This window comes from Tenebrio molitor, chromosome 7 (assembly GCF_963966145.1).
Source record: "Tenebrio molitor chromosome 7, icTenMoli1.1, whole genome shotgun sequence".
Classification (NCBI taxonomy): Eukaryota; Metazoa; Arthropoda; class Insecta; order Coleoptera; family Tenebrionidae; genus Tenebrio; species Tenebrio molitor.
In genome coordinates, this window is record NC_091052.1 from 20,722,744 (window position 1) to 20,747,751 (window position 25,008).

At 34.0% G+C, this 25,008-nt stretch overlaps 1 protein-coding gene across 8 annotated transcripts in view; it reads left to right on the plus strand.

Moving 5' to 3' along the window:
- C3G (C3G guanyl-nucleotide exchange factor) overlaps nucleotides 1-24,720 on the plus strand; it is a 40,831-nt gene extending 16,111 nt beyond the window's left edge. For 5 of the 8 annotated variants that reach the window (XM_069054431.1, XM_069054426.1, XM_069054433.1 and 2 more), the window contains exons 2-13: nucleotides 1,813-2,623; nucleotides 2,927-3,073; nucleotides 13,787-13,965; nucleotides 14,012-14,503; nucleotides 14,608-14,736; nucleotides 14,857-14,880; nucleotides 20,024-20,249; nucleotides 20,323-20,702; nucleotides 21,690-21,855; nucleotides 22,189-22,824; nucleotides 22,878-23,009; nucleotides 23,066-24,720. In XM_069054431.1, the coding sequence (XP_068910532.1) occupies nucleotides 1,813-2,623; nucleotides 2,927-3,073; nucleotides 13,787-13,965; nucleotides 14,012-14,503; nucleotides 14,608-14,736; nucleotides 14,857-14,880; nucleotides 20,024-20,249; nucleotides 20,323-20,702; nucleotides 21,690-21,855; nucleotides 22,189-22,824; nucleotides 22,878-23,009; nucleotides 23,066-23,195 (3,452 nt within the window). In that variant the 3' untranslated portion in view covers nucleotides 23,196-24,720. The remainder of the gene's footprint in view (nucleotides 1-1,812; nucleotides 2,624-2,926; nucleotides 3,074-13,786; nucleotides 13,966-14,011; nucleotides 14,504-14,607; nucleotides 14,737-14,856; nucleotides 14,881-20,023; nucleotides 20,250-20,322; nucleotides 20,703-21,689; nucleotides 21,856-22,188; nucleotides 22,825-22,877; nucleotides 23,010-23,065) is intronic. The other 3 variants (XM_069054428.1, XM_069054432.1, XM_069054429.1) reach the window with 3 other exon arrangements.
- Nucleotides 24,721-25,008: the final 288 nt, after the last annotated feature.

The window sequence follows — 25,008 nt, forward strand, 5'->3', positions numbered from 1 at the left end:
AGTGTCTAAGTTCTCTTTCAAACATATTTCAGAATTTATACGAAGGGGGTAATTTTACTTTGTTTATGATAAAACAAAAAAATGTGTCTTAATTTTTTCATAAAAGAAAGATTTTTGCAAGGAAAAGTTTAAACAAAATTTTCAGAAAAATACAGGCTGTTTGATGAAAACGCCTCAACCCATAACTTTTTTATTTATTACCCGATTTCAATGAACAAAAAAATCAAAGATATGGTTTTTCAAGCGCTACAAAACAGCTATAAAATATTTTTTTTTTTGCGTTATCTTCAATAGCTAACGATAGTCAACTTTTTTTTTTTTAATGCATATATGTAGTTTTTTAGGCTTGGTCTGGTAAGGTATTTTTTTCTGAATCTAATGATGTATTGAAAGTTATCATTTGGTTCATAGCTAACTGAAAAAAAAATAAAACAATTTTTTGTGGTTCAGCTTATTATAAAATTTTTAAGGGTGCCGTGAAAAACAATCGGAATTCAAAGTACGATAAATGTCATCTAAACGTCAACTTAGAAATTTTCATCTGATTTTTTAAACTTTTTTTATTTAAGTATAAAATAACAACGTTGTCAGTCATGCAGGATAGCAGTCATTTGACTATTATTTTATGTTCGAGTGTAATAAAAATCGTAATTAGTCAAAAACAAAAACTTAATTATTTAAATTATTATTATTATTCATGTTTTCCAAGAAAATAATAATAAAACTCTTCAAGATTGCACCTGAAATTTTTCAAACTCACACTTGACATTTGTTGCTATTTGTATTCCAATTGTTTTTCACGGCACACCCGAAAATTTCATAATAAGCTGAACCACAATTACAAATTGTTTTATTTTTTTTTCAGTCAGCTATGGACCAAATGATAACTTTTAATACATCATTAGATTCAGAAAAAAATACTTTACTAGACTAAGCCTAAAAAACTACATGTGTTCATTTAAAAAAAAAAGTTGACTATCGTTAGCTATTAAAAATAACGCCAAAAAAAAAAAAATTTTATGGCTGCTTCGTAGCGCATGAAAAACCATATCTTTGGTTTTTTTGTTCATTGAAATCGGATAATAAATAAAAAAGTTATGGGTTGGGGCGTTTTTTATCAAACAACCTGTATATAAAAATGTGTGGAATAATTTAAATTAGGTATACATACTCGTAGAATACAGGTACAGTTAATTTCAAAATTATCGAGTACACCTAAAAAATCAAGAAGTCGATTTATTACAGTTTTTTCCACATGTAAAGACGCCTTTTTGAAATTTGAGCGTCATAGGTTAGGTAAGTTTGACAACATAAAATGTCGCTGATATTTTAGAACACCATAATAGTGTGTGTTTTATTCTCTGCACGGTGCTCTTAGCGATGTTATAATACTGTGCTACCCTCCGGATCGACCGCCCTTCTAATTTAGAAAAAATGAGCACTTTCGCGTTTTCAGTTAGATCAGGCATTTTGTTTATCAAAATTGACATTGATCATTGACAAAAAATGTAAGTTACACTGTAGAAAATTAGGTGTACTCTATAATTTTGAAATTAACTGTACATACTTGATAGCAAACATTTTTATTCTGAGTAAAATTTTGTGTATTAGTTATTTACAAATCATTTACTTTCTATTAATGATTTCTGACTTGACTCACTAAATTTCCCTCTGGCATTTTATTTATTGGTTTATAATCGGAGATATTGTTTTTTTTCTTGATACTATTGTTCTGAAATAATACATTTTCAATAAAAATTTGTACCAATATTTTTTCGAAACGCCTTTTTCTTAAAATACTAATTTTTTCAGATAGCGAGAGTCCGATTGCTTCACCATTGGCCGGGTCAGGCCCTGGCGGCCACAAACCATCTTTCAAAAGCACAAAACTCGCAAGACGCGCCCGTTCTTTCAAAGACGACTTTTTGGGAAAAATATCTCAAATGCGGAGTCCAACAGGACCCGGTTTACGATCTCACAGTCCTAAAGATCGACCGTCCAAAGCGGAGATGGTCGATCGCTCATATCCAACGACCAAAGGGCCTATGCAAGAACTGGACCATTTGTGGAAGCAGACGCAAGCAACGTTGAAACATTTCAGAGATGTCGTTGCTAAACATAAGCTGGAGATGTTGCCTGGGAATGGTACCATAGTTTTGGACACGGTGTGGCAGATCAATTTGGCCGTTAGATCGTCGGTATCGTCAGACTCGAGTAGTGCAATTTTTTCAGCCACCAATCGCATGTATCAGAGTGTGGCAAGGTTGATAAAACTTTGCGACGACGCTTTGATAGACGATAAAAGCACCGAGTTGACTAAAGATAATGTTAATGAGATCGTTGCTCAAGTGGAAATAGCTGTGCAAGATCTTATAAAGTTGGCTCAAGAAAAGATATCTCAACAACATATTTCTTATAAGACAACACCAAGATCGTCATACGTTAACACCAGTTTAGAAATGCCAGCACAACGAAACTCTTTACCTGATATTCCACTGACACCAAGAGAACGACAACTTTTAGAACAGAATTCTTGTAGCCCACCGATGGTGAGGAGCAGTCACAGTTCGGAATCAATATTGAGAGATTCGAGTCCTCCACCGAAACCACCGTTACCAGACGGGTTAGTATTACTACCGAAGTGCAGACACAGACAGGATTTTCAAAACGTATTTGAGTGAAATTTAAATCGTAAAATGATGGTTCTTCATCGCAAGCATGCGGTCAGATGTCTATCTACAATTTATTCATATTGAATTCCTGAATTACTATGTTGTTATTGTAACTAAATCAAATTGAGTTAAGCATGCCTTCAAATCTTCCAAGAGAAAAGTGACATCACTCAGACTTCATCTTAAATTGTGTCTGTTACTGTACATGCATGTGTTTTGTGAGACTAGATTTAAAGTAACCAAGCCAATTCCAGTGTTTTGTTTAATATAAGCCAATCGGAACCGAACAGCTGCATAACACCGCCGCCTCTGCCCCCAAAGAAAAAAAATTACAAGTCACATCGTTTGATGGACGAATGTTACAGTATGGATAATTCTCCCATTGCTTCTAGTCTAGAAAGGTAAATTATTTCTAATATTTTCTAGTCGCAAATTCCAAATTTTGAATAGTGACAGCAATTGATTAACATTTTATACCGTGCGATCAACAATTACTTGGATAAGGGGCGGCTATGACTTTGACAGTGTCAGATTTTTCGTATCTTTGCTAACTCAAAACAACTGTCATTATTAAAATCAAATTTTAAAGCAAAAATGGTTTTTACTTCAGAACATAAAAGATTCATTATTGAATCTTACTTTCGTAATGATGTTTTCAATAACGGAGAATGGACATACAGCGCTGTTACTTGTTTGGCCGAATTATGGCAAACATTTTCAAATTTAAATCGAAACAGGTATATGCAACCAAAAATACTTCCATGCATTCCAGAGCATCTGAAGGTCTGAACGTCAAGAAGATTTGGACGTCCAAAATCTCAAAGGGTTCTTTGATCTAAATAATTGTTGATCCTACGGTACATTAATGGACTATACAGCTCAATTCAAAATCATTTAGTAAAGTGGTACTTTAAAGTATACAGAGTGATCAACAAGAAAACAAATCAAGAGTGGTAAACTACGTCCAGCGAGAGGTGGGGAGATTTTTAATTGTAGACTTGTAACCCAATACTAGAAAATGCACTAGAATAAATTAATTTCAGCATAATTTCAGGGCAAAAATGTTACTGCTTGAAGAATATATTTTAAATTTTATGTGCGCTAGGTTCTACAGCGTGATCAACAATGACTGAGTTTGTTGGCAATGAAACAATTGAAAAATATTAGTGTTTTTCTGTTTCGTAATTGGCACTGACCGGATGTTTTAACTTGACACGACATTAAAAAAAAAATAGGTTATGTCGGGTATGTTCATGCTAGTTCATGCTATTACAAAAATGACCCTTTGATGGTAAACGTCAAATTCGCCTGTCAACTCTATCAAAGCTGACAACCGGAAATACGTTTAGATTACAGTGGTACCAAAATCATTCAAATTTTCATTGTTACCAACAGATACAGTCATTCTTGATCACGTTGTACTTAGTTGTACTTTCTCTACGTAGAATTTAGTGATTTTTATGTCGACCAATCTCTCGCTGGACAAACTATACTTCATCTTTTGTTTTATCAGGCAGCCCAATATACACTTTCAATAGTTCACAAGAATTTTGTAGATTACTTTAATCCACGATGCCATGTGCCACAATAAATGCATTAATATCAATTCGTGTTACTGTCAATTAAGTATTAATTTAAGGGCTAGTTTGGTCAAGGGTTTTTAAAAAGTGATTATCGATGGCACACACAGAACAAATTATGTTCAACGAAAAATAAATCGCCCTTATGCGTATTCGAAAAAAACATGATTGTGCACATTTACAAACATGTCTGTTATGAACATGCGGAACTTAAGGTTGGGGATACGGTTAAACTAAAGAAGTGCAGATGTGGGAATTGGATGTGTGTATTGAAGTGACTGTGGAACCACTGATTAAGTGATTATACACCTTGGAGAATCTGATGACGATTCGGATTAACCGGAAGAATTCGAAGATGAAAGTTGATTTTTTAAATCCATAACATGTCTGAGTTATCGTTAATTATTGTTTCTATTTACTAACTTACTGTTTTTTTATTCATTAATTCTACATTAAACACGTTTTCTCATTTTAATTAAAATTTATTATCAAATGTCAAAACCTTGTCAGACTGACGGAGATTTTGACAAAGAGAAATTTTAGCAGCATCGTGGATCCACATCAATTTTAAATGAATCTAAGGGATCTAGACAGCATTGATAACTGTATATTGGGCTGCCTGACTTTTTCTATGGGATTAAAAATGAACTATAGTACAGGGTTATTCACGAGAGGGGTACTTCTGAATTTTTATTTTGTCGCAACCAACAATACAATGGCAGTGACTACTAAATCAAATGTGTTGTTTCTTTTAAATTAGAAATCAAAGTACGCTGAATAGATTTGTCAGAAATGTCAGATTCGCAGATAACCTATATTTAATCAAAATTCAACAAATAAATTCACAAATTAAGTTAATGTAAAAGGTGTTCGAAGTGTCTACCATCGGCTTGGAAACATCCGCAGGGGCGACAGAATTCCTTCCACGCTCTCCAACATGAGGATCATATCAGTCTTTTCGTCGTTATTGTAAAAACATTTTTTTCGAATTGACAAAGATTTTTTGCTTTAACGTCAAAGAGACAGGACTAAGAGCCGTCGTGGATTCAGTTATAATTATTTTCAAAATTTGAAATCAAGATGTTGCAATGTGTATAATGGGTTGCGGCAAAAAGAAATTCAGAAATACCCCTCTCGTGAATAACCCTGTATAATTCCGAATAAGTGGCATCGCGGTAGGCGTTGATTCTCTAAAGTGAGCTTTATGTTATGTCAAAAAATTTAGTAAACATGTGAAACCGTCATTACTTTATTCTGAGGTTATGCGTTACATAATTTTGACATGGTTTTCACCCACAGCAGAGATAACCCCCAGACAAATAATACACTTTTCATAAATTAAACAAGGAAATTCCAAATACTTATAACAAGAAAATAAACACAAAACGATTCCAATGATAATATCAAGGCCAAATTAAAAGCGAAGGTTACCAACAGCATCGAAACTAGGGTATTATTAGCAAAGGTCTTGCTGCCAACGTAAATTTGAATTTCCAACGCCTACCGCGATGCCACTTATTCTGAATTATAATATATAATGCTTTATTTTCATTGGAAAACTCATTTTACCGCATTCTGGGATAATAATTGTTGATTACAATTACAGGAAACGTTCGTTAACTTTTTTTCAAAGTAAACATCAACACCGTTGATGCTGGAATGCACACTTATAATTCCAACGTCTAAAATTCATGACGCATGATTTATTATAAAGTAGCGTATGAGACCACAAATTGTCTGCGCCCATGTGTTGAACGCTTATTTGCATAGAATTTCGCTACGACATGACCGATAATTTGCAACGCCTGCTCTGCTTTGTTTTCTTTTTGCTCACTTTGTAGTAACCATTATTGTGTAGCAACGAATTTTGCATATAATAGTACATATATTATTTAACGAGTTCGTCTGTAAATTGGGCTCTTTATGGCATGAATGCATCGTTTCACTCGCTTTTTATAGGCCCACGAGTGCCATAAAGAGTCCAATTTACACACGAACGAGTTGAATACAACGTTTTTTTGTTCGACGAGCCCCTTAAAGGCTCCAAATAGCTTAAAATCTTTAAAATTAGCGTGACGTTTCGTTTTGACAGGTTGTGACATTTATCAAAATCCGTTCACACAGGAGAAAATTCTCAAATTCTGACAGTGTCGAACAAAAAAATATTTTCAACATGGAAATTGTTTATTTTCATCGGTATAAATATTGAAAACACAATTGCCTAAATTTGAAATAGTGCTTTGCTTCTCTAAGGGCCGGTTGTACCAAATTACACTGAACTTCGGTTCAATTGAACTACAGTTTATTACTGAACCGGGTTTATTTAATAGACGCGTTGTACATCTCTTGTTCACAGTAAGATCACTTGATCGACCGTTTTCGTCAAAATTAGTTATGTTGGTAGAATCAGACCCAGGTAAATTTGTCTACGAATGTGTTTTATGTGAATTTTCTCAATGAATAGTAATAAAAAGTGCATGAATTTTTCTACAATTGAAGAAAAACATTTACTGGGCTTAGTTTTTGAATTCAAAGATAAAGTAGAAAAAAAAAAACAGATACAGATGTAAATCGATTAAAAAATGATGCATGGAAAGCAATTCAACAGGAATTTAATATTGTTGGATTTCAAAATTATCGAACTGCATTAATTCTTAAAAGAAAATACGAAAATCAAAACAAAAAAAAACGATTTCTACCATTTATTTCGGCATCATTGCCTCTTGTTTGTTTAATTTTATTTGTCGCTTCTTCGTTATTCGGCATATTTATAAATTCTGGACGGCGCCGGCGGCGGGGTCTTGCTATTGCATTAATCATTTTGGGAATCGCTCGGCTTACTGTGGTCTCCGATTAGTTGTCCCTTTGCTACAATTGCCAAATATCGAAGTGTTATAAACACCATGTCTGGCGGTGAAAGGGCGTAATTTTTATTTGTTACTGATGAAATTTCCTCATGAATTTCCTCAATGATAAATCTTACCACGTCTTTGGGTAATCTAAATGATTTCTAAAATCGCAGTAATTCCATTTTTCAAAATTATTTGCGCATTCCCTGAAAGTGTGAGTCAATCTTGGATTTCTAATCTAAAATGTTGATAGCAAATATGTATGTCAAAATGATACTGATCCATCCTTGAACGATATCACTGAAAACCACGTTCAAGGCTTACAGACAACCCTCGATCACCGTTCGCACAACAAAATAATCTAACTTTAATCTAGACTGGGAGATAAACGGAAGCTAAACTGATTTGGTACAACCGGCCCTAAATCATAATACATATTCAAATTTTCCGGCAGAACACCTTTGGAAAATGTTTTTGTTTGTTTATTTATGTTACTGACTCAACTCGCCTACTATTGCTTTATTTGTAATTTTTATATATTCTGTCATTTTGTGTCACTTTTACGCAAGGCGTTAAAAAAGTGGTTTTACTCAACCCATATGTCTATTAAGTATTCGCTGATGTCGTAGTCAAACCAGCGATATCAGATCAATACATAATACAACATTACTTTTCTAAACTCATTGCGAAATATGTACTGTTTAATAATTTAATAGTATATTTGTATTTTTTCATAACTCAGTTCGATCAATTTTCTTTATTTATTAGATCAATAATTATGAAAATATCTAAGCAACGAAATAAACAATAAAACATGATCTAATTAAACCGAGAATTGAATTAGCACAGAACAAACCATTTATAAATCCTTTTTTGAATGATTAAACTAGAACTGGAATTTATGCGCAAAATGTATCTTATTGTTATCTTCTACGAGGTTGTTGGTTTCCGGATAATGCTGCCCTCGTATGTGTCAAAATGCTGACGTTTCATTTTCACATTACTAACATCGTGAAGACGATACTGAAACAGCAACCGCATAGATAACGGCTGCGAAAATCGTTGCAGTATTACTAAGGTCTAGAAATGTCTAGTCCAGTTACTTGTTGCGCTTTTACGTCCTGTATTAGAAATTTTATTCGGAATCGTATTGTAATATGCACATTCCTAACCTTATACGAGGGCGGAAAGTTAACCATTCCTTTTCATCTTTACTTCCCTCTCTTGGTCAGTAATAGGCCACTTTCCGCCCTATTATAAGGTTTTTCCAGTGGCGTACTTACTATAAGTCGAAAAACAGTAGAAATGAAACAGCACCAAATTAATTGTTTATTTGCTAAAAATGTAATGGTTCCAAATAAAATAGTATACAAACCTCGGTGGGAATGTGTTTCATTCCTGTCTCGAGCATTAGTTCACCTCGGCTACGCCTTGGTAAACTATCTTAGCTCTCGACAGGAATGAAATACTTCCCACCTCGGTATGTAAGCTACTATTAATTGGTCACAGAAAGATTCTGTTCACATGGCGTTACCTATTCCTTAAATGATGTTGACCCGAAACTAGAGTTATTCAGCTTCCGAAGCTCAGTACTCATGACCAAAACCTGTAGGTGAAAATAAATTTGTTTTACAAACCTTATCTTAAGTAAACAAGAGATTATTGTAGTTTATGGACCAATAGGTTTTTAACTTTATCAACATCAAATTAGTGTAAATACAACTTTACAAGAATTAGTTACATTTTACAAGCAATTTAATTGTAGTAGTATCTCACAAACCGAATATGTAGTATTTTTCAATTAACTATGATATGTGGACATTATTAAATCAACTAACAATAAGCTTATCATTTAGTGAAGGATGTTTTATAATTTTTTCGTATTAGCTATTTACAAGGTGATTCACGAGTTGTAATGAGCCTAACAAAATTTATGATGCAAGCAACAATACATATCCCCCATAGTTTGTTTGTGATTTTATTGCTTATTCCACATACTGATTTTGATTAAATTTGACAAATGTAATGTCGGGCATATTGACTATATTTTATAAAATTAAAATGAATTTTTTTAAATCCACATAATCGGTGCAAGTGTAATGTTGGCTGCATCACAAATTTCGTTAGGCTAATTATTACTGGTGAATCACCATGTATAAGGCATTCACGATCTTTTTGGGACCGAGTTGGCTATGACCATATAGTGATTTTGTTGGCAGTACCTCGGTAATAACTAAATTCCCTAAAGGAAATTGACACTTTTTGTGTTAGGTTAGGTTGTTTTCAGTTTAGGGTTATATTTTCTGAATAGGTACATTGTTGCCGGATCTCTTAAATCTGATCTGACCTTTTTAAATTAAATTAAATCGTTTAATGGAATTTTTTTATCGTATAAAATTATTTTGGCAATTTTGAATGTTCCTTTGACGGAAATTTAAATTATTTTTACATAGTTCATTTAGTTTCTTACGAATATTAAAATAATAAATCTGGCAATCCGGTGGCAAGAAAATGTCGAACAGACACTGACAGAAAAAAAAAATGCATCCGTTGCATCACTGAGTCAGTTAGTCCAACATGAAAAGAAAAAATCACAGCCAACTCGGTCCCAAAAAGGTCGTGAATGCCTAATATGTATAACAATCTGGAAGCCTATTTTCATCTTATACATTTTACAAACGTAAATACTTCAGTTCTTCCTATGTACAGTTGTTTGCAAAAAAAAAACGGGAACTGTCAGAATAAAATTGACACATTTTTACAATTCCATAGTGTAAAACCTTCGAGAGATAGGTTAGAATTAACGTCAAAATTAAATGACATTATTAAAAATTAAGTATTATCAAGTAGACTGTTGGCATATTTGTGTTGTATCTATAAGTAATGGTCGTAGAAAAATATTTTTGTAAAAATTTTGTGGGGATCATTTCGGACGTAGAAATAGTAATTTATTATACGAGTTTTATAAGACACCATTTTGTCGCACGCGTTTTTTAGAGCCCGAGGAGCGCAGCGACGAGTGCTATAAAGCAAACAAGTGCGACAAAATGGCTTATAAAACGAGTATAATACAATTTTTTTTCTATTTTGCCCCTTAAATTTAAAAAAAAGTTCAAAACATAATGCTAGGAAAATTATATTTGGCAAATATAAGGGTTGGTAACGCTGGTAAATAGACGAACAATTGTTTTGAATTTAAAGTGTCATGAAGTGCAGCGATCACGTAGTAACAACTCACTATCAGTCACTACCAACAATAAAAATTGAAGTAAATGTTCCTGAAACGCGTATCGAAAAGACTTCCTTTTCGAAACCCGTTTGAGTGTTATACTGACTGTTTTATATGTGCAAAATAGAAAAAAGTATAGTATATTACTCGAATAATAATGGTCGTAGAAAAATATTTTTATTTATAGAAATTTTGTGGATCATTCCGTTCGTAGAAACAGTATAGTACATTACTCGAGTAGTAACGAGATTACGTACACGTGGATTTACATTACCGCTCGTATGTAATTCATCCACTTGTACGTAATGTGCTGTTTACTACTCTCGTAATGTAATATACTATTTTGGCTACAAACGTCAAAATGACAATGTAGGAAATTTAAATAGCAAATAGTAAATAGAAAACTAAGGTAAAAATTGTTCAACATGCATTCAATTTTGGAGTAAACACGCGTCAATCCTGTTTAGAAAAAGACCTTTGAACGTTGTGTAATGTCTCTGGCATAATGGCCATACACCCATTACGAATTTTTTGACTCATCAATCGTAAGTACAGATGTTTAACGCCCCACAAGAAAAAATCTAAAGGCGTTGCTAGAACCACATACGTTGTTGTCGTGTTCATGTATTCAGATGCAACTCTTCCAACAATAAAAGCTAACTCATTTTGTAGAAACTTTAAATAAATAAAAAATAAAAATATGCCTGCGATTTGGATGCCTCTGTAGATACAGATCCGCAGCGACCATAGCATTTTTACGGCATAGGTAGCCCATACATGAGAAACATGCCTACTTTCTCATCGTTTGAGTCATAATAGTTCATAACCAAGTTTTAGCAAAACTGTCAAGACAAAGTTGACAATTCTCAGAGCAATGCAATCGTGGATTAATGTTTTAATTTTGTTTAAATTACAGATCTAGTGAATGCTGGAATTAGTATTTTTGGTTGCATCAAAAACCATTTCAGAAATAAGCCACAATTGACTCATATTGTATTTCCATGGATTTTTTGCTGCCAGAAAAAATAGCAAATTTTATTTATTTCTCAAAGTTGACATCTGATTATACTTTTCACTTATAATATCCCGATACATAGATTCTATCCGAAAATTTGTTTGAGTGATTTTGTTGACAAAGTTATTACTTTGTATAGTTATTTTCATGCGGCCGACCGTTATCGACGGTTTTGCATGATTCAAAATCCGGCGGGAACGTTAAATTCCCGGCCTACTATAGTTGACTCAAGTTGCAAAAAACCAATGGTCATTTGCAACAGCATTTTTTCAATATTTTTGAACCAAATAAAGGCACAAAGGGGCCACAAAATCGTAGTTTGGATTGAATATTTTCCATAAAAGTACAGTTTTAAAGTAAATTCAAATAACTAATGCCATAAAAGTGCTGTTGCAAATGACAAGTGGTTTTTTGCAACTTGAGTCAACTTTACTTACAGTAGGTTGCAAAAAAACGGGAAATGAAAATTTTCCTAATGTAAATTTGATTTTGTCCATTTGTCAATTAACTGTCTACTTGACAATACCCATCGAATAATTTTTAAAAATGTTATTGAATTTTGACGTTAATTCTAACCTAATTCTTGTAAGAAGGTTTCACACTATGAAAAAATTGTAAAAATGTCTCAGTTTTATTCTGACAGTTTCCGTTTTTTTTTTTGCAACCAACTGTACAAAAGTGACCTTGGTTAAAAATTCGCTAGAGGATGGGCTGGCAGCATTGATTCTTAAATGTCAACAAAGTTTGACATAGAAGTTACTTTGGTTGAATTAATTAATAATAATTTTTTACTTTTTAAAAATGATTTAAATTTGTCGGCATTTGTGCTCGTTGGCTACGCAATACCACTAACACTCGCAAAATATCATTTTCTGGACTAGTGATCCAAATAAAATAACAACCATTGAATTGTTAATTTTAGCCAAAATATATTTTTTAATAAAATGTTAATTAATTAACTGTTTGAAGTCACATTTAAACCCAAAAAAGAAGTTGTCCCAGATTTATATGAACAACTGAAATTGAGAGTTTCGTTACAACAGTTGTCCCAGATTTATTTGAACATGACATCATTACCTAAAAAATAAAGAAAAATTTAGTGATTTTATGGAAAAATTATCAATGTAAATTGATCCTATGCCTCTACCAACGCAAAACAGTAGAATTTCTGCACTGGACCACCGCACAAAAACGTGCTAGCAATATCCCACAGTACAGAGCGGCCGCTTCCGATAATACGGTGGCGTACTTTCACGAAGCGGTAGGGCCTAACGCTCTGAAGGAAAACACTGGCATTTAGACTCCAGCCGTTTAGTGAAGGGACTTTAGGTGTTGATGCGCAGCAACGCTATTTCGTTCGACCGTTCTGTGGTTCAACCAGGTCCATTTGTTAGTAAATAAGAGTGGTTGCTGTTGGTTGGATATTTGGACCGCGCAAGTTTCCCCCACCAAATGTCTCTTCACTAAACGACTGGAGTCTACAAGCACGCCCCCGTTTTTTTGTGACGTCATTTTACGGTACCGTTTTGTAGGAAATCGAAGTCAGTCAGTAAAACTTTCTTGTTCGTTGCTCGTACTCATCAAATGCTCATTCTTTTCGAACGTACGAGTAAACTCATACACTGATCGTGATTTTTCCGGCAAAATTTGAAGAACTAACATTTTCGGCTATTTGTTCTATACCAAAATTAAAAGCTGAATGGCAAAAAATATACTTTGGAACGTTTGTTGTCTGTAAATAAGTTATTAGTTACTAAAAGAACGGTTAAAAGAGTTCAAAACCAAATAATTTATTTTTAATTTCTTCATTCATAGATTCTAGCAGAATTTTGTGTACAATTCAGGGTCATTATAAATGACTATCCCATCGCAGTTGGCGTTGAAAACCCACACAAATTTTGGATGTGCCGCCAGCCTCGCAACGTTAGACAAACTAGTAGACAGATTTCCACTACCGCCGGTAGCGCCACCTATCGATGATACTAGTCTCAGTCTCACTCATGTTATGAGGCTTACGGCACAGTCAACTACGTCACCAACGCCTACTGCGATGGGACAATCATTTATAATGACTCTGTATAACCAATCATTATGGTACTAGACGCGCCCATAATGATTGGTGTTAGAATCCTCATTCATAACATAAGTAACTGTTATGTTACCGACCGAGTTCTGGCCATTTTAACAGTTAACAAAGCACAAAATTTCATGACAAATATATTGCTGTCTATTCTGTTGTGATATATTCAATAGAGTTCAGACGACATTTTATAAACTTAATTTTCATTTCAAAATTAAAAATATAATTGGATGTTTAAAAGCTTCTTAAACAAAATACGTAGGTTGTTAACTTTAAGTTATCTGTTAGTTTACCTAATGTACGTTAATATTTAATACTTTTATTATTGCGGATAAATGTCTATATGCTTAACCGATTTTAGGGTCTCCGTTAGATCAAAATCACCAGAAGATTCTATTTCTCTGTTATCGGCAAGTGCGGGCAGCTTGGACTCCATGTTAAACCATTCTCGAGGGGAAGAGGATGAAGAAATAAAGGTCATAATGGATACCACGTACGACGGTGACATTAGTGGAGAAAATCATTCGTCAGATGTGTTCGGTAAGTGCTGTGATAATTTGTGAACCAACTTTACGAGAAATCTTAGGAGGCAACGGGTCTCATAGTTCGTGGGAAGAATCATCATTAAGCTCAAACATATCTAGTGCGATCACCGATCAGCATTACGACTACAACAGGTTATCAAATACCGACTCAGGATTCATGTCGGTGCAGTCATATACGTCATATTCGAAAAGAAGTTCGCAGCAGAGTTCTGTCAGTTCTCAGTGGGCCTCACATCAGCAGCACATGTCCAAACAGTCATCTACCGAAGCAACGAAAACTGAAAGTGTAGTGCATAATGTTCATAAAGATAATGATGCTCATTTGACGATCAAAAATTTTAATCAAAAATCGAGTAGCAGCAGCAGCAGTAGTTCTTTGGTGTCCGCAATAGTGAGTGCGGGACAACATATGAGCATCAGTGAAGTTGATTCGGTTGTTGACGATTCACTACCCCCTGCCATTCCGCAGAAGACTAGAAGAAAACAAGAAAGACAGCCCTCACCTTACGATAATGTACCTGATAGTAATTTAGGTAAGCAAGCTAGACACAAAATATTTGAACTCATCCTTATAGTGGGAAACAATAACATGACACACTTAATGGAAAAAAGGTAATTAACTAATTGTTTTTGATAGGAGGAGAGGTCTTAGTTACTTGCCAAATGCACCAGTCTCATCAAAGCTTATCAAGTAGTACCAGTATGTCAAGTACAATAGCACAGGATAGCAATAAACCGCCGCCGCTTCCTCCCAAGAAAAAACACAGTAAGTAAATCTTGTACCGTTTCTCTTGTTGACAGTTTTTAGTCATAGCTAGATTTAAACATATAGAAATTAGATACATTCAATTTAGAATTTTTTTAATGCGATTAAATTTGTTCATAGTGTTCCAGTCTGTGGCTTACTCTGGTAAGTAAGCCGCTAGCAAGGACATCTTTCCGTTTTCCTTTTAAAAATGTTTGATGAGCTTGGTCATATTTTTTTTTCTTTGCAAACTAATTCTAGATGTTGTTGCCATTATGCGACACAGCATTTGTTTTGTTAACTGTAACCATTTTTGTATTTCTGAAATTTGTGTGTTAGTGTTTTTCTTTGTCTCTTTCGAATGTGTAGCAGCTTTGCATTTTCAAAACCTTAAATCATAAAATCGCCAACGGACACTAATCAAATTAAAAGTGCTGACTGATTCACACAACTTTCCAACTCTAACGAAAGTTAAATGTAGCCAGTAATACGTTATTCAGTGATAACTTGATACCTTTATTTACTATGAAATCTGGACACTCCCGCATTATTGATAATAATCACTTGACAATTCATTTTTGTATAATTCTGAAATAATTTTTGTTCATTAAATGTGCTTCAATGACTAAAGTATCGATATGATATTGATATATGATGAGTCAGTTTCTTAAATAAAAAGAAATATGTATTGTCAATACTGCCATTTTAAATTTTTTGTAATTGAGAGTTTTGTGAGGGATGCTGTTCGTAAAAATGAACTCTTAAGTTTCTTACAAGGGAACAGCACGAATCGAGACCAGATGGATTCGGACGGAATGTTTAAAATTTGATTGTACACAGACAGACAATTATTATCACAATGGGATTTGTCTCAGAAATTCCGGCTATAGCCACTAGGGGGCTTAAAAATTCTGGGAACATTTACCGCAGCGATCTCTAGAAACGTGCTAGAAACCAACTGCCTACTTTTCTGGAATAAATGTGCCCAATATGGTTATTTCAACGATTATGATGCTTATGAATGATTGTTTAGTAAATTGCATTCTATAGTCACAATATGATCTGTGCTATGGTATTTCCGATGATATATGTATTCAAGATTTTTAAATAACATAAGAACAAAAAATATCGATAGACAGCATAATAATATGTAATGACTGACAGTGGCGGCTTGTCAGGGGAGACAATGGAGGCAGTGCCTCCCCCAAAAAAAAAACAGTACAAACATTTCCTTAAACATAATAATTTATTATATTAAATTATTTACTTGATTCGTACGTATATTTCACGAACTTGATGTTGTAAACACTGCAACGTCTAAAACAATTTTTAATTTCTGATGTAGGTAGGTATAAACGCGTCCAATTGTATCGTTCTACATTGCGTGTAAACACTGCAAACGTGGCCGGAGGCAGGCCGTGTCTTTAGCTCCCCCAGCTGACCAAGATCCATTGGATTTATCCACACGAGATTGACCTTGAAGTTTGCAAATAGCAAGCGTTAAATGCAGGGCAAGGGAAGTATACCTCCGGATATCAAATTCGGGAGGTTCGAGGTTCAAATCCCTGGCCAGACTGTAGGTAAATAGGGTTTTTTTCAGAGGTTTTCCTCGTCTAGTCGTGTAGAATTAGAATACTTGTTCACCAGGTACGCTTTTAATTTATTGAATAATTATCAAGACAAATTATTTATAAAAAAGAATTGGGGAGACCACGTCCCGATCTTCCAAATTTGCAAACCGTTGCAGGTAGGTCAAAATGGTGTTTTAATGCTTCGTGAGATAATACTCGTATTTGTAAGTGGCTCACAGGAAGTAATGTACGTAATAAATTGTATTCCTGGCAGCGTATACTTTTTAATCAGCAATCAGAAAATTCAGTATGGTGCAAATTAGGATACAGTGATTTAAAAAATGTATTCCCTTCAAGTGAAAAGCATGGAAAGTCTAAAGATTAAAGAACACATTAAACCAAGTGTGCAAGTTTCAGTTACCAGGCAAATTAAATGTAACAACAGCATTAGATGATGCGAGAAAAATTCAGATTGAGTCCCATAATCTTTACGTTAAACATAATCGCGATAGAATTAAAAGATTAATCATTGATTGTACAATTTTTTAATCTTATAAAAACCTGCCTCCCCCATTTACGGATTCACGAGCCGCCACTGCTGACGGAGAACTTTGACATGAAATCCCTCTACGCGTATTAAACCACATTAATGTTGGCGAAGTTCTCCCCCTTATATTCCTATGCTGATTCTGCATGTACCGCCCTGTTAGTCCACATGTTTATTAACCTCTGTAACCGTGTTTGGAAAAATTACAATGTGTATTTGTTTTATTGTTTACCAATGACAGTGTTTAATTGTGCCAAAAATGTTTTAACAATAAATATTTGTACTAATTATTATGTAAGTAATTATGCATTTTAATTTTTGTCACAGATAATAGAATCTCGTCTGTAATAATTTCCGCTTTAAATCGCACGAATTTTTGTTCTATTTAATTTAGTAACATTATTTGGTGTTTCAATTTTCGCGCGGTACTATTTTTTTGCCTGGTCAGGAGCATCTGAAATAGTAAGTTTGTCTGTCAACAATCTATCGCCGTATGAATTATAGCTGACCATGAGTGCGCACGTGTATTTACTCAGATTTTATTGGCTTATCTTTTTTATAGGTAATTTGAATAGAGAAGAACGTGTCGAGACGAAATTGGTTGGAGTATTCCATTTCTTTCTGCAGTGGCGTCATTTAATTTCAATTAACAGGTTCAAGCTTTGCCACCTTAATTTGAATGAGTATTGTTATGTCTAATAAAGTCTGTTAAAGTGAAGTATGTATGTAAACTTTCAAAATTTATTCAACTGTTTTTAGTATCAATAAATCTTATGAGATGACATAAATAAAATTATGTCGAACGTCAAACAGCTAGGAAAAAACAATTTGCTACGCCACTGCGCTCGGTGTCCCTTCCATTTCGTCGCGCAGTAAAGGTCACGTGACAGGTTCTTCTCTATTCAAATTCTGGTTTAAACATTACTGCATATGCACATTGCGCGCCCTTCTTGGGATTTCCGAGACAAATCCCATTATCCTAATAATTATGGTCTGTTTAATTGTTTATGTACTATCAATTTGTCAATATTCGACACAAATGCGTGTGGTGTGAATTTGTACTGTTTCCTTGTTAGTGGGATTTTGTTACATTCTCAGATTTTATCGCCATTATGGCATTATATAGGGTAGGGTATCGTATACGCGCACGCGAGAAATCGCGACTTCTAATTAAATAAAATTGTCGAAATTTTTCACACTTACTGTCGCGAGCTATAATTTGCCAACAAAAGGACCATTCACTAGTAGCCGGCCGCTTTGAGCCTCTTTGCCATAAAAATGACAGTTCCCATTGTCACCTAAATTTACGACAGCACAAGTAGCAGGTCATAAATAAAAATGATTTTGAAAGTTGAAATGTAAAACTCACGGCTTCCTAGATTAATAAGAGTCGAAGCCTCTAATACGGCTGGTCGAGTTCCTTGAACTGTCTGTTCCTTCAAAAGCCAAAAGTATAGTAGCGCCCTCTACCAAAAAACGAATATTTTTTTAATTAAATGAATGAAAAATTGTATTAATGTTTTTTTTTTCAATCAATAATCTACTTTTTGAAGTAGTGTATGTAACATACAAATTACGATTCTTTTTAAAATGAGATTTGTACGCGGTTAAGCAGCCAAATATACAAATGTATAGTGGCGCCCTCTCAGGAACAGAAAAAATGCCTGCAACTGATGAACTCGACCAGCCGTATTAGAGGCTTCGACTCTTATTAATCTAGGAAGCCGTGGTAAAACTGCGTTTAATTCAAAATCTAATCGTAAATAATTATAGGAAGTGAATCTGGGTAGGTCAGTATAAAAATCTGAATTTGACTTTTTTGAGTTGAAATTTACATTTATTTTTTTATTCTATTTTGGTCAATAATCGTCTTTATACGCCCCCAAATGAGGGCATAAATTGGCCGTTATGGCCCAGATTTGTCAAAAATCTGCCAAGCAACGGTTGGTTTAATTATTCAAACAATGGTATCAAACATTGTTTGATTAAAGAAAATCATACATTATATACACAGTAACCCTAACAACATCAAAATAGCTAACTAAATTTGCATGGACACAACTTTTAGTTGATTTCTTTTAAGGAATACTAAATATTTGTTTGAATCTTTTAGAAATTATAAAATAGAATAAAACGTTGTATGTACCACGGGCATAATTGTCGATTATGGCCCTCGGGACTTTAAAAGCCCTCGTTCCTCGGGCTTTAAACATTCCCTCGTGCCATAATCTCCTGATTATGCCCTTAATACATAAATAACTATTTTGGCTTTGTAAGTGAAAAATTATCAAAAAATTATGAAATGTGCGGTCGGTGGACAAATAAAACTGGGACACTTAAAATTTAATCTACACTCAGCCGCAAAATTAACCGGACACGAGTACAAAATAAAGCTACGCCATACGTTAGTTACCCCACTGACCACAATTTTTTTTCAACACCTGATATTTTCTTAACAAATGAATTAATTCATTTATTCCTCATTATCTTCCAAATTACATGTTGGTTTGTGAAATAATCATTAAAAATTAAAAGTAGTCATCATCGACAGTAGTTTTCAAAGAAACCACCAGTTAATAAAGACAGAGCAATGTGTGTTATGGACATGTATCTGTAAAAAATAAAGCAAGAACATTACAATCAGAAGGTAGACTTTGTCCAAAGAAAGAACATCATGCTGAGTCATCAAAAATCTGTGCAGAATATCAGTGGCGGCGCAACAACATAACTGAGTGACCTTTATTGCACCACCGACTCCGACCGAAGTTACCTCATCGTCGTAGATATGTAACGAAAGTCTTTGATAATTATATAATTCTAAAAAGAACTGTTTTCTTAATATAGCAAGTATACACAATAGTATGAAAAAAAACCCGTGACAAACAATAATCTTGTTATCGGCCTCACTCTCACTGTCGATTTACGGATACTCTGCCGTTTTTCTTTGGGGCCAGTCTACCATCTAATAATTTATCAATTAAATTTTTAAATACCACCAGAAGATGCATTCTATATGTTTAGCTTGTTTTTCTTTAGGCAACACGTTTGATTCTAAAAATATTTCAATTTTGTTTTATGCATGTTGAATAATAACACTGCTGGCAGTTTAAAAACAAATTTATATCCAGACGCACAGAGATATCAATCTACACTTGTAAATGATATTATTAAATAAAATTTGATTTTGCAGTAATGGCGTACATGGAGATGTTCGGCAACTGCTCCCACGCCAACGAACAGGAATTCATGAGGCACTCGGTGCACATGGTGCAAACGCATTGGGGCCAACCGTCGACCCCCGGTCTACCGACGACCCAGTCATGTTCATTCAGTCACAGTTCACACAGTTCTAGTCGATCATCACATACTCAAATCCAAATTCTAAACGTACCGCCACATTCCACTATGGACCAAAGGTACGACAAGACAATCATCTTTCATGATTACTCCTGTAGCAGAACGTTGCTAACGCCATCTCATTGTGTGTAGATTATCATCGCCCATGCATTCCCCGAACACCATCATAATGGAATCCAATTCTACTCCTCCAGCTTTGCCGCCCAAACAACGGTCTAGGACCAGTTCGGTTAAACCGTCGCCGCCTCCTACACCGACAGTAAACGAAGTCAAACCACAATCTCCGGTTAAGGCATTACCTGATTTGTTGGAACACACTACGAATAATGTAACGAAGCCGGATGACGACAAGAGCGAAAACGAAGTCGGTCGCTGTGATATAGATTTAATGGAAGAACCCGAGGTGGAGCAATATTTAGTAATGAAGAAACAAGAAGAAGAAGGCCCTGATATCAGAGGAGGGCCTATAGATGCCTTAATTATTCAGGCTACTAAGGCCACCAAAAATGGAGGTAGGGCCTTTATGTGAATTTGGTTATAGTGGCGCGTAGAGTAGTGATCGCATAATTTCGTTTTTTTACTGGAGGAACTTTCAGGTTTCAATATTGAATTTCTGATGAAAATTAGCGGAAATTAATTGGATAAAGTCAAGTAAACAATTAGACATATTTGCGGGTTTTTTTTTGTCTTCGTTTTCTTAGCTGTGAACTGGAGTAAAGTTATGAACTGTTCAGCTTGTTCCAGTAGAGAGAAAAATTGACAGTAATTTAAAAAAGAAAAATGTTATCAGTAAAACGTAACAAGTCAGAACCAGTTCAAAATAATAGTTTTCGTTTAATATTAGTCAAATGCAAAAGCTACAAATAGTGTACTAAATACAATAGTATGTATATTATGTCTGTTTTAATTATTGATAAAAAATAATTTTAATAACATTATTTTTACTTTAAATTGCAGAAGAAAAGGAAAATGGTATGTAGGAGTCAAAACAGATAACAGAAGCCACTTTCCTTCACTATCTTCCTTTGCCTGATAGACCCTGTGTAGCTAATTTCATTAAATACACTGTAGAAATTATACTTACATGAAATTTTGTGAATGCTATTAATGAACAGTGGTGAAACAGCTAACTATTTTTTTCTCCGTAATTTATATGTGTTGTTGCGCCATTGTTCTGATTTATGTGTATTACTTTCGTTTTTAGAACGTTTTCCATTTTGTGATTGGTACACTAATGAAAAAATACCTACTCGATAAAACCAGCAGTGAATTTGCATAACTCAACCACAAAATGGTACACACATTTTTTAATTTCTCTTCCAATTTTAAAGAAAAACAATCTGGTGGTATCGACATTCATATTTTTTAAAAATTCATATTTTTTTAAATAAACGCCGTCATTACCACCAGACAATTTCAAAATATTTTTATACTCTTTACGTCATCTTATTGTGTATTATGACTGCTTTTATTCCTTTTCTAATACATTTTTCTTGCAGTTTTCATGTATCAAGAAGCCTTTTTAACAACCTACCGTACGTTCATCACACCTTTCGACTTGATCAACAAACTTGTAAGAAGATACGAACATTTTACTTTTCAACCTCATAAGAAATTACGATCAGAAGCTTTTGCCTTGATTGTCCGAGTGGTAAATGATCTGACGTAAGTTTTATTATAATCAGATACACTTAATAACAATTATCAAAACATTCTCCCATTTTTGCTCATCGAATCAGTAGTAGTAGTAGTAGTAGCAAACTACTGTTTTCTCAATGTTGTAGATCGTAAAATTTTATGGTACTTTAAGTTAAAACTAGCAGGTAGTATTTTAAGGAGGGTTGTACATTTGCACTGTACCGCAAATGGCACGCGCCGCTTCCCAACCTTTTCAAACACCCAACCATTGTACCCGTTAATCGCTTATAATACGCAATAAAACTTTACGACGTACAACGAAATTGAGAAAACAGTACTTTAGCGTATGCTCTTTTTTAGGGTCTCTGATCTGGATGATCAGCTCCAGTGCAAGTTGATGAATTTCGTACAACAATTGATCGCATCAGGTGAAATAACGTTAGCCAAGGCGCTGAGAGTAAAACATCTGGAAAGATACGAGGCGAAACAAATGAGTTTGAAATACACTAGCGTTGTGACAAGTCTATCTCTTAGTGCGAGAACATGGACTCTTTTGGATTTCAAATCTGAGCAAATCGCCGAACAGATGACACTTCTCGATGCGGAATTGTTCATGAAGATCGAAATACCGGAAGTGTTGATTTGGGCCCAAGAGCAGAATGAAGAGCGAAGTCCGAACTTGACGAGGTTTACTGAGCATTTCAATAAAATGTCGTATTGGGCTAGGACCAGGATATTGACGGCAGAAAAAGATATTAGGGAGAAGTACTTTTTGAAATTTATCAAGATCATGAAACATTTGAGAAAGATCAATAATTTCAATTCGTATCTCGCGTTACTTTCGGCATTAGATTCAGCACCAATTCGACGTCTGGAATGGCAGAAACATGTTCAAGAAGGGTTGAAAGAGTATTGCGCCCTGATAGACAGTTCATCGAGTTTCAGAGCGTACAGACAAGCATTAGCAGAAACGCAACCTCCTTGCATCCCTTACATGTAATTAATGTAGTTTTACAAATGGAACAGTATTTTATTTTACTTTGTTTCAGAGGGTTGGTTTTGCAAGATTTGACGTTCGTTCATATAGGGAACAGCAATTTATTAAACGACGGTACGATAAATTTTTCAAAAAGGTGGCAACAGTTCAACATTGTTGAAAACATGAAGAAATTTAAAAAAGGGTGAGTTCTCTCGGACGTCGTAGAAGGTTGAATTGGTTTATCAAAACTTTTTTTAGCACTCATACGTTTAAAAGACACGAACGGATCATCCAGTTTTTCCAAAACTTCGACGATTTCATCGGAGAAGATGCGATGTGGCAGCTATCTGAGTCCATAAAACCCCGCGGTGGCAAAAAAGCTACTTAGTAAGTAGACGTCATCCTAGTTAAACAGCAATACTTGTCGATTTTAATGCAATTTTGAACTCTGTTTAAATAAAACTTTATTTATGATGCGTATAATTAAAATATCAGTATTTTACGAAATGAGCTAGGAAGATGTTTGTAAGACTTCTTCGTCCTTTGCAACCTGAATTTCGTGGCGATTAAATGTAAAATGCGGTGCTTTAAATTTTTTCTAAGCTCTTAAAAATTCTCTTTTAAGAAATCTCATGAAAACAAGGAAGTTTTGTGCAACGAATTTTTTTAGCATTCCGTCTTTATTGCAAAGCAAATTGAATTAATTCGCTTGATCGTTTTTAAGAAAACGTAAACCAATGATTGGTATTATTGGTTGCAGAATAATTACAAAAAAAAAATTGTTTTAATTAATTTTAATGTGAATAGAGGGAAGTTTGCAATTTAATGATTAAAATGTTTTTCGTATAAGACTGAGCTTTCTTAACGTACCTATTTTCTAAACTTTAAATGTCTTAAGATATGATTTTTTATCGTATTTTACAAGTTTGGATTACTACAATTTAACTTAATTGATGGACTGAAAAACTGTAAATTCAACGACATAAAGACGATGTTATAGCACTTCTTCCATCTATTGCAACCGCAAATTGTATGTTAGATTAATTAAGAATATAGTTATATGTGTATGAGCATTATTGTTAGAGAAAAAGTTAACTATTAGAAGGCCTAACTAAATTTAAGCTAAATAAATTTAAAACAGCTGAGTAGACTGCTCTACCGAAAAGTAAATCATTAAAAAAAATATGCTCACTTCGGTGAGCGACTTTATGTTGCAATATTTTTTAGACCAATGTTATACATCTGTGTTTTAGAACTGCAAAAGTATCGAACTGTATTTTTTCAAAATGTATCATTTTAGCTCAATTGTATAATAGCGAAATTATAAATGTTTATTCTGTTGTAAATTCTTTTGACAGAAATGTGCTTATGTGCGATAGGCGGAAACATCATCACCGCTATGCATATTTTTTAAAAATACAATCGTACATATCATTGGTGTCAAAAATATGCAGTGATAAGCATGTATTACTTACTTTTGATTGTGATTCACTCTTAGAGAAGAAAAATCGCATCGTGACATTGTTTCAAAGCGTTCAATTGCACATTTCTGTATACACACTGTGATGTAAACTTATTTTTATTTCTTATATTTGTATTTTTTTTTACTTAATTCCGTTATTTAGTTTGTTAGGAAAAGGTGATAAGTGAGTGTTATTTTCATGATTGTGTGCCATTTAACACATAAACCTGTTTTCATGATATTAAAAATATGGGAATGAGTTATCTTAACACTGTGTTTATATTATTGTGATTTTTCTATGCTGATTGTAAAATGTACATAAATTGTGTATATTTGTTTATAATTTTTTTAGTTTGTTTTTTCGTGAAATGTTTGTGTAATTGCTTTTAAAGTATGTATGTTAGTGTGATATTGTACTTCAAAGTACTCAAATAAAATGTGTGATTAAGTGGCTGTTGATTTATTAAAGAGAACACGAAAATGAATATACCCCTATCTTAACCTTGACATTACTCATATTTTGACCAGACGTCCTTGAAGTGTTTTGTGTAGGTCATTCAGTTAGCATTGCAAATTGCTTTTGAAAGTTTCAAGCTCAAGAAAATGTTTGTTTTTCACGACACACTTGAAAATTTCATAATGAGCTGAACCACAATTAAAAATTGTTTTTTTTTTTTCAGTCAGCTATGGACCAAACGATAACTTTTAATACATCATTAGATTAGGAAAAAAAAACTTT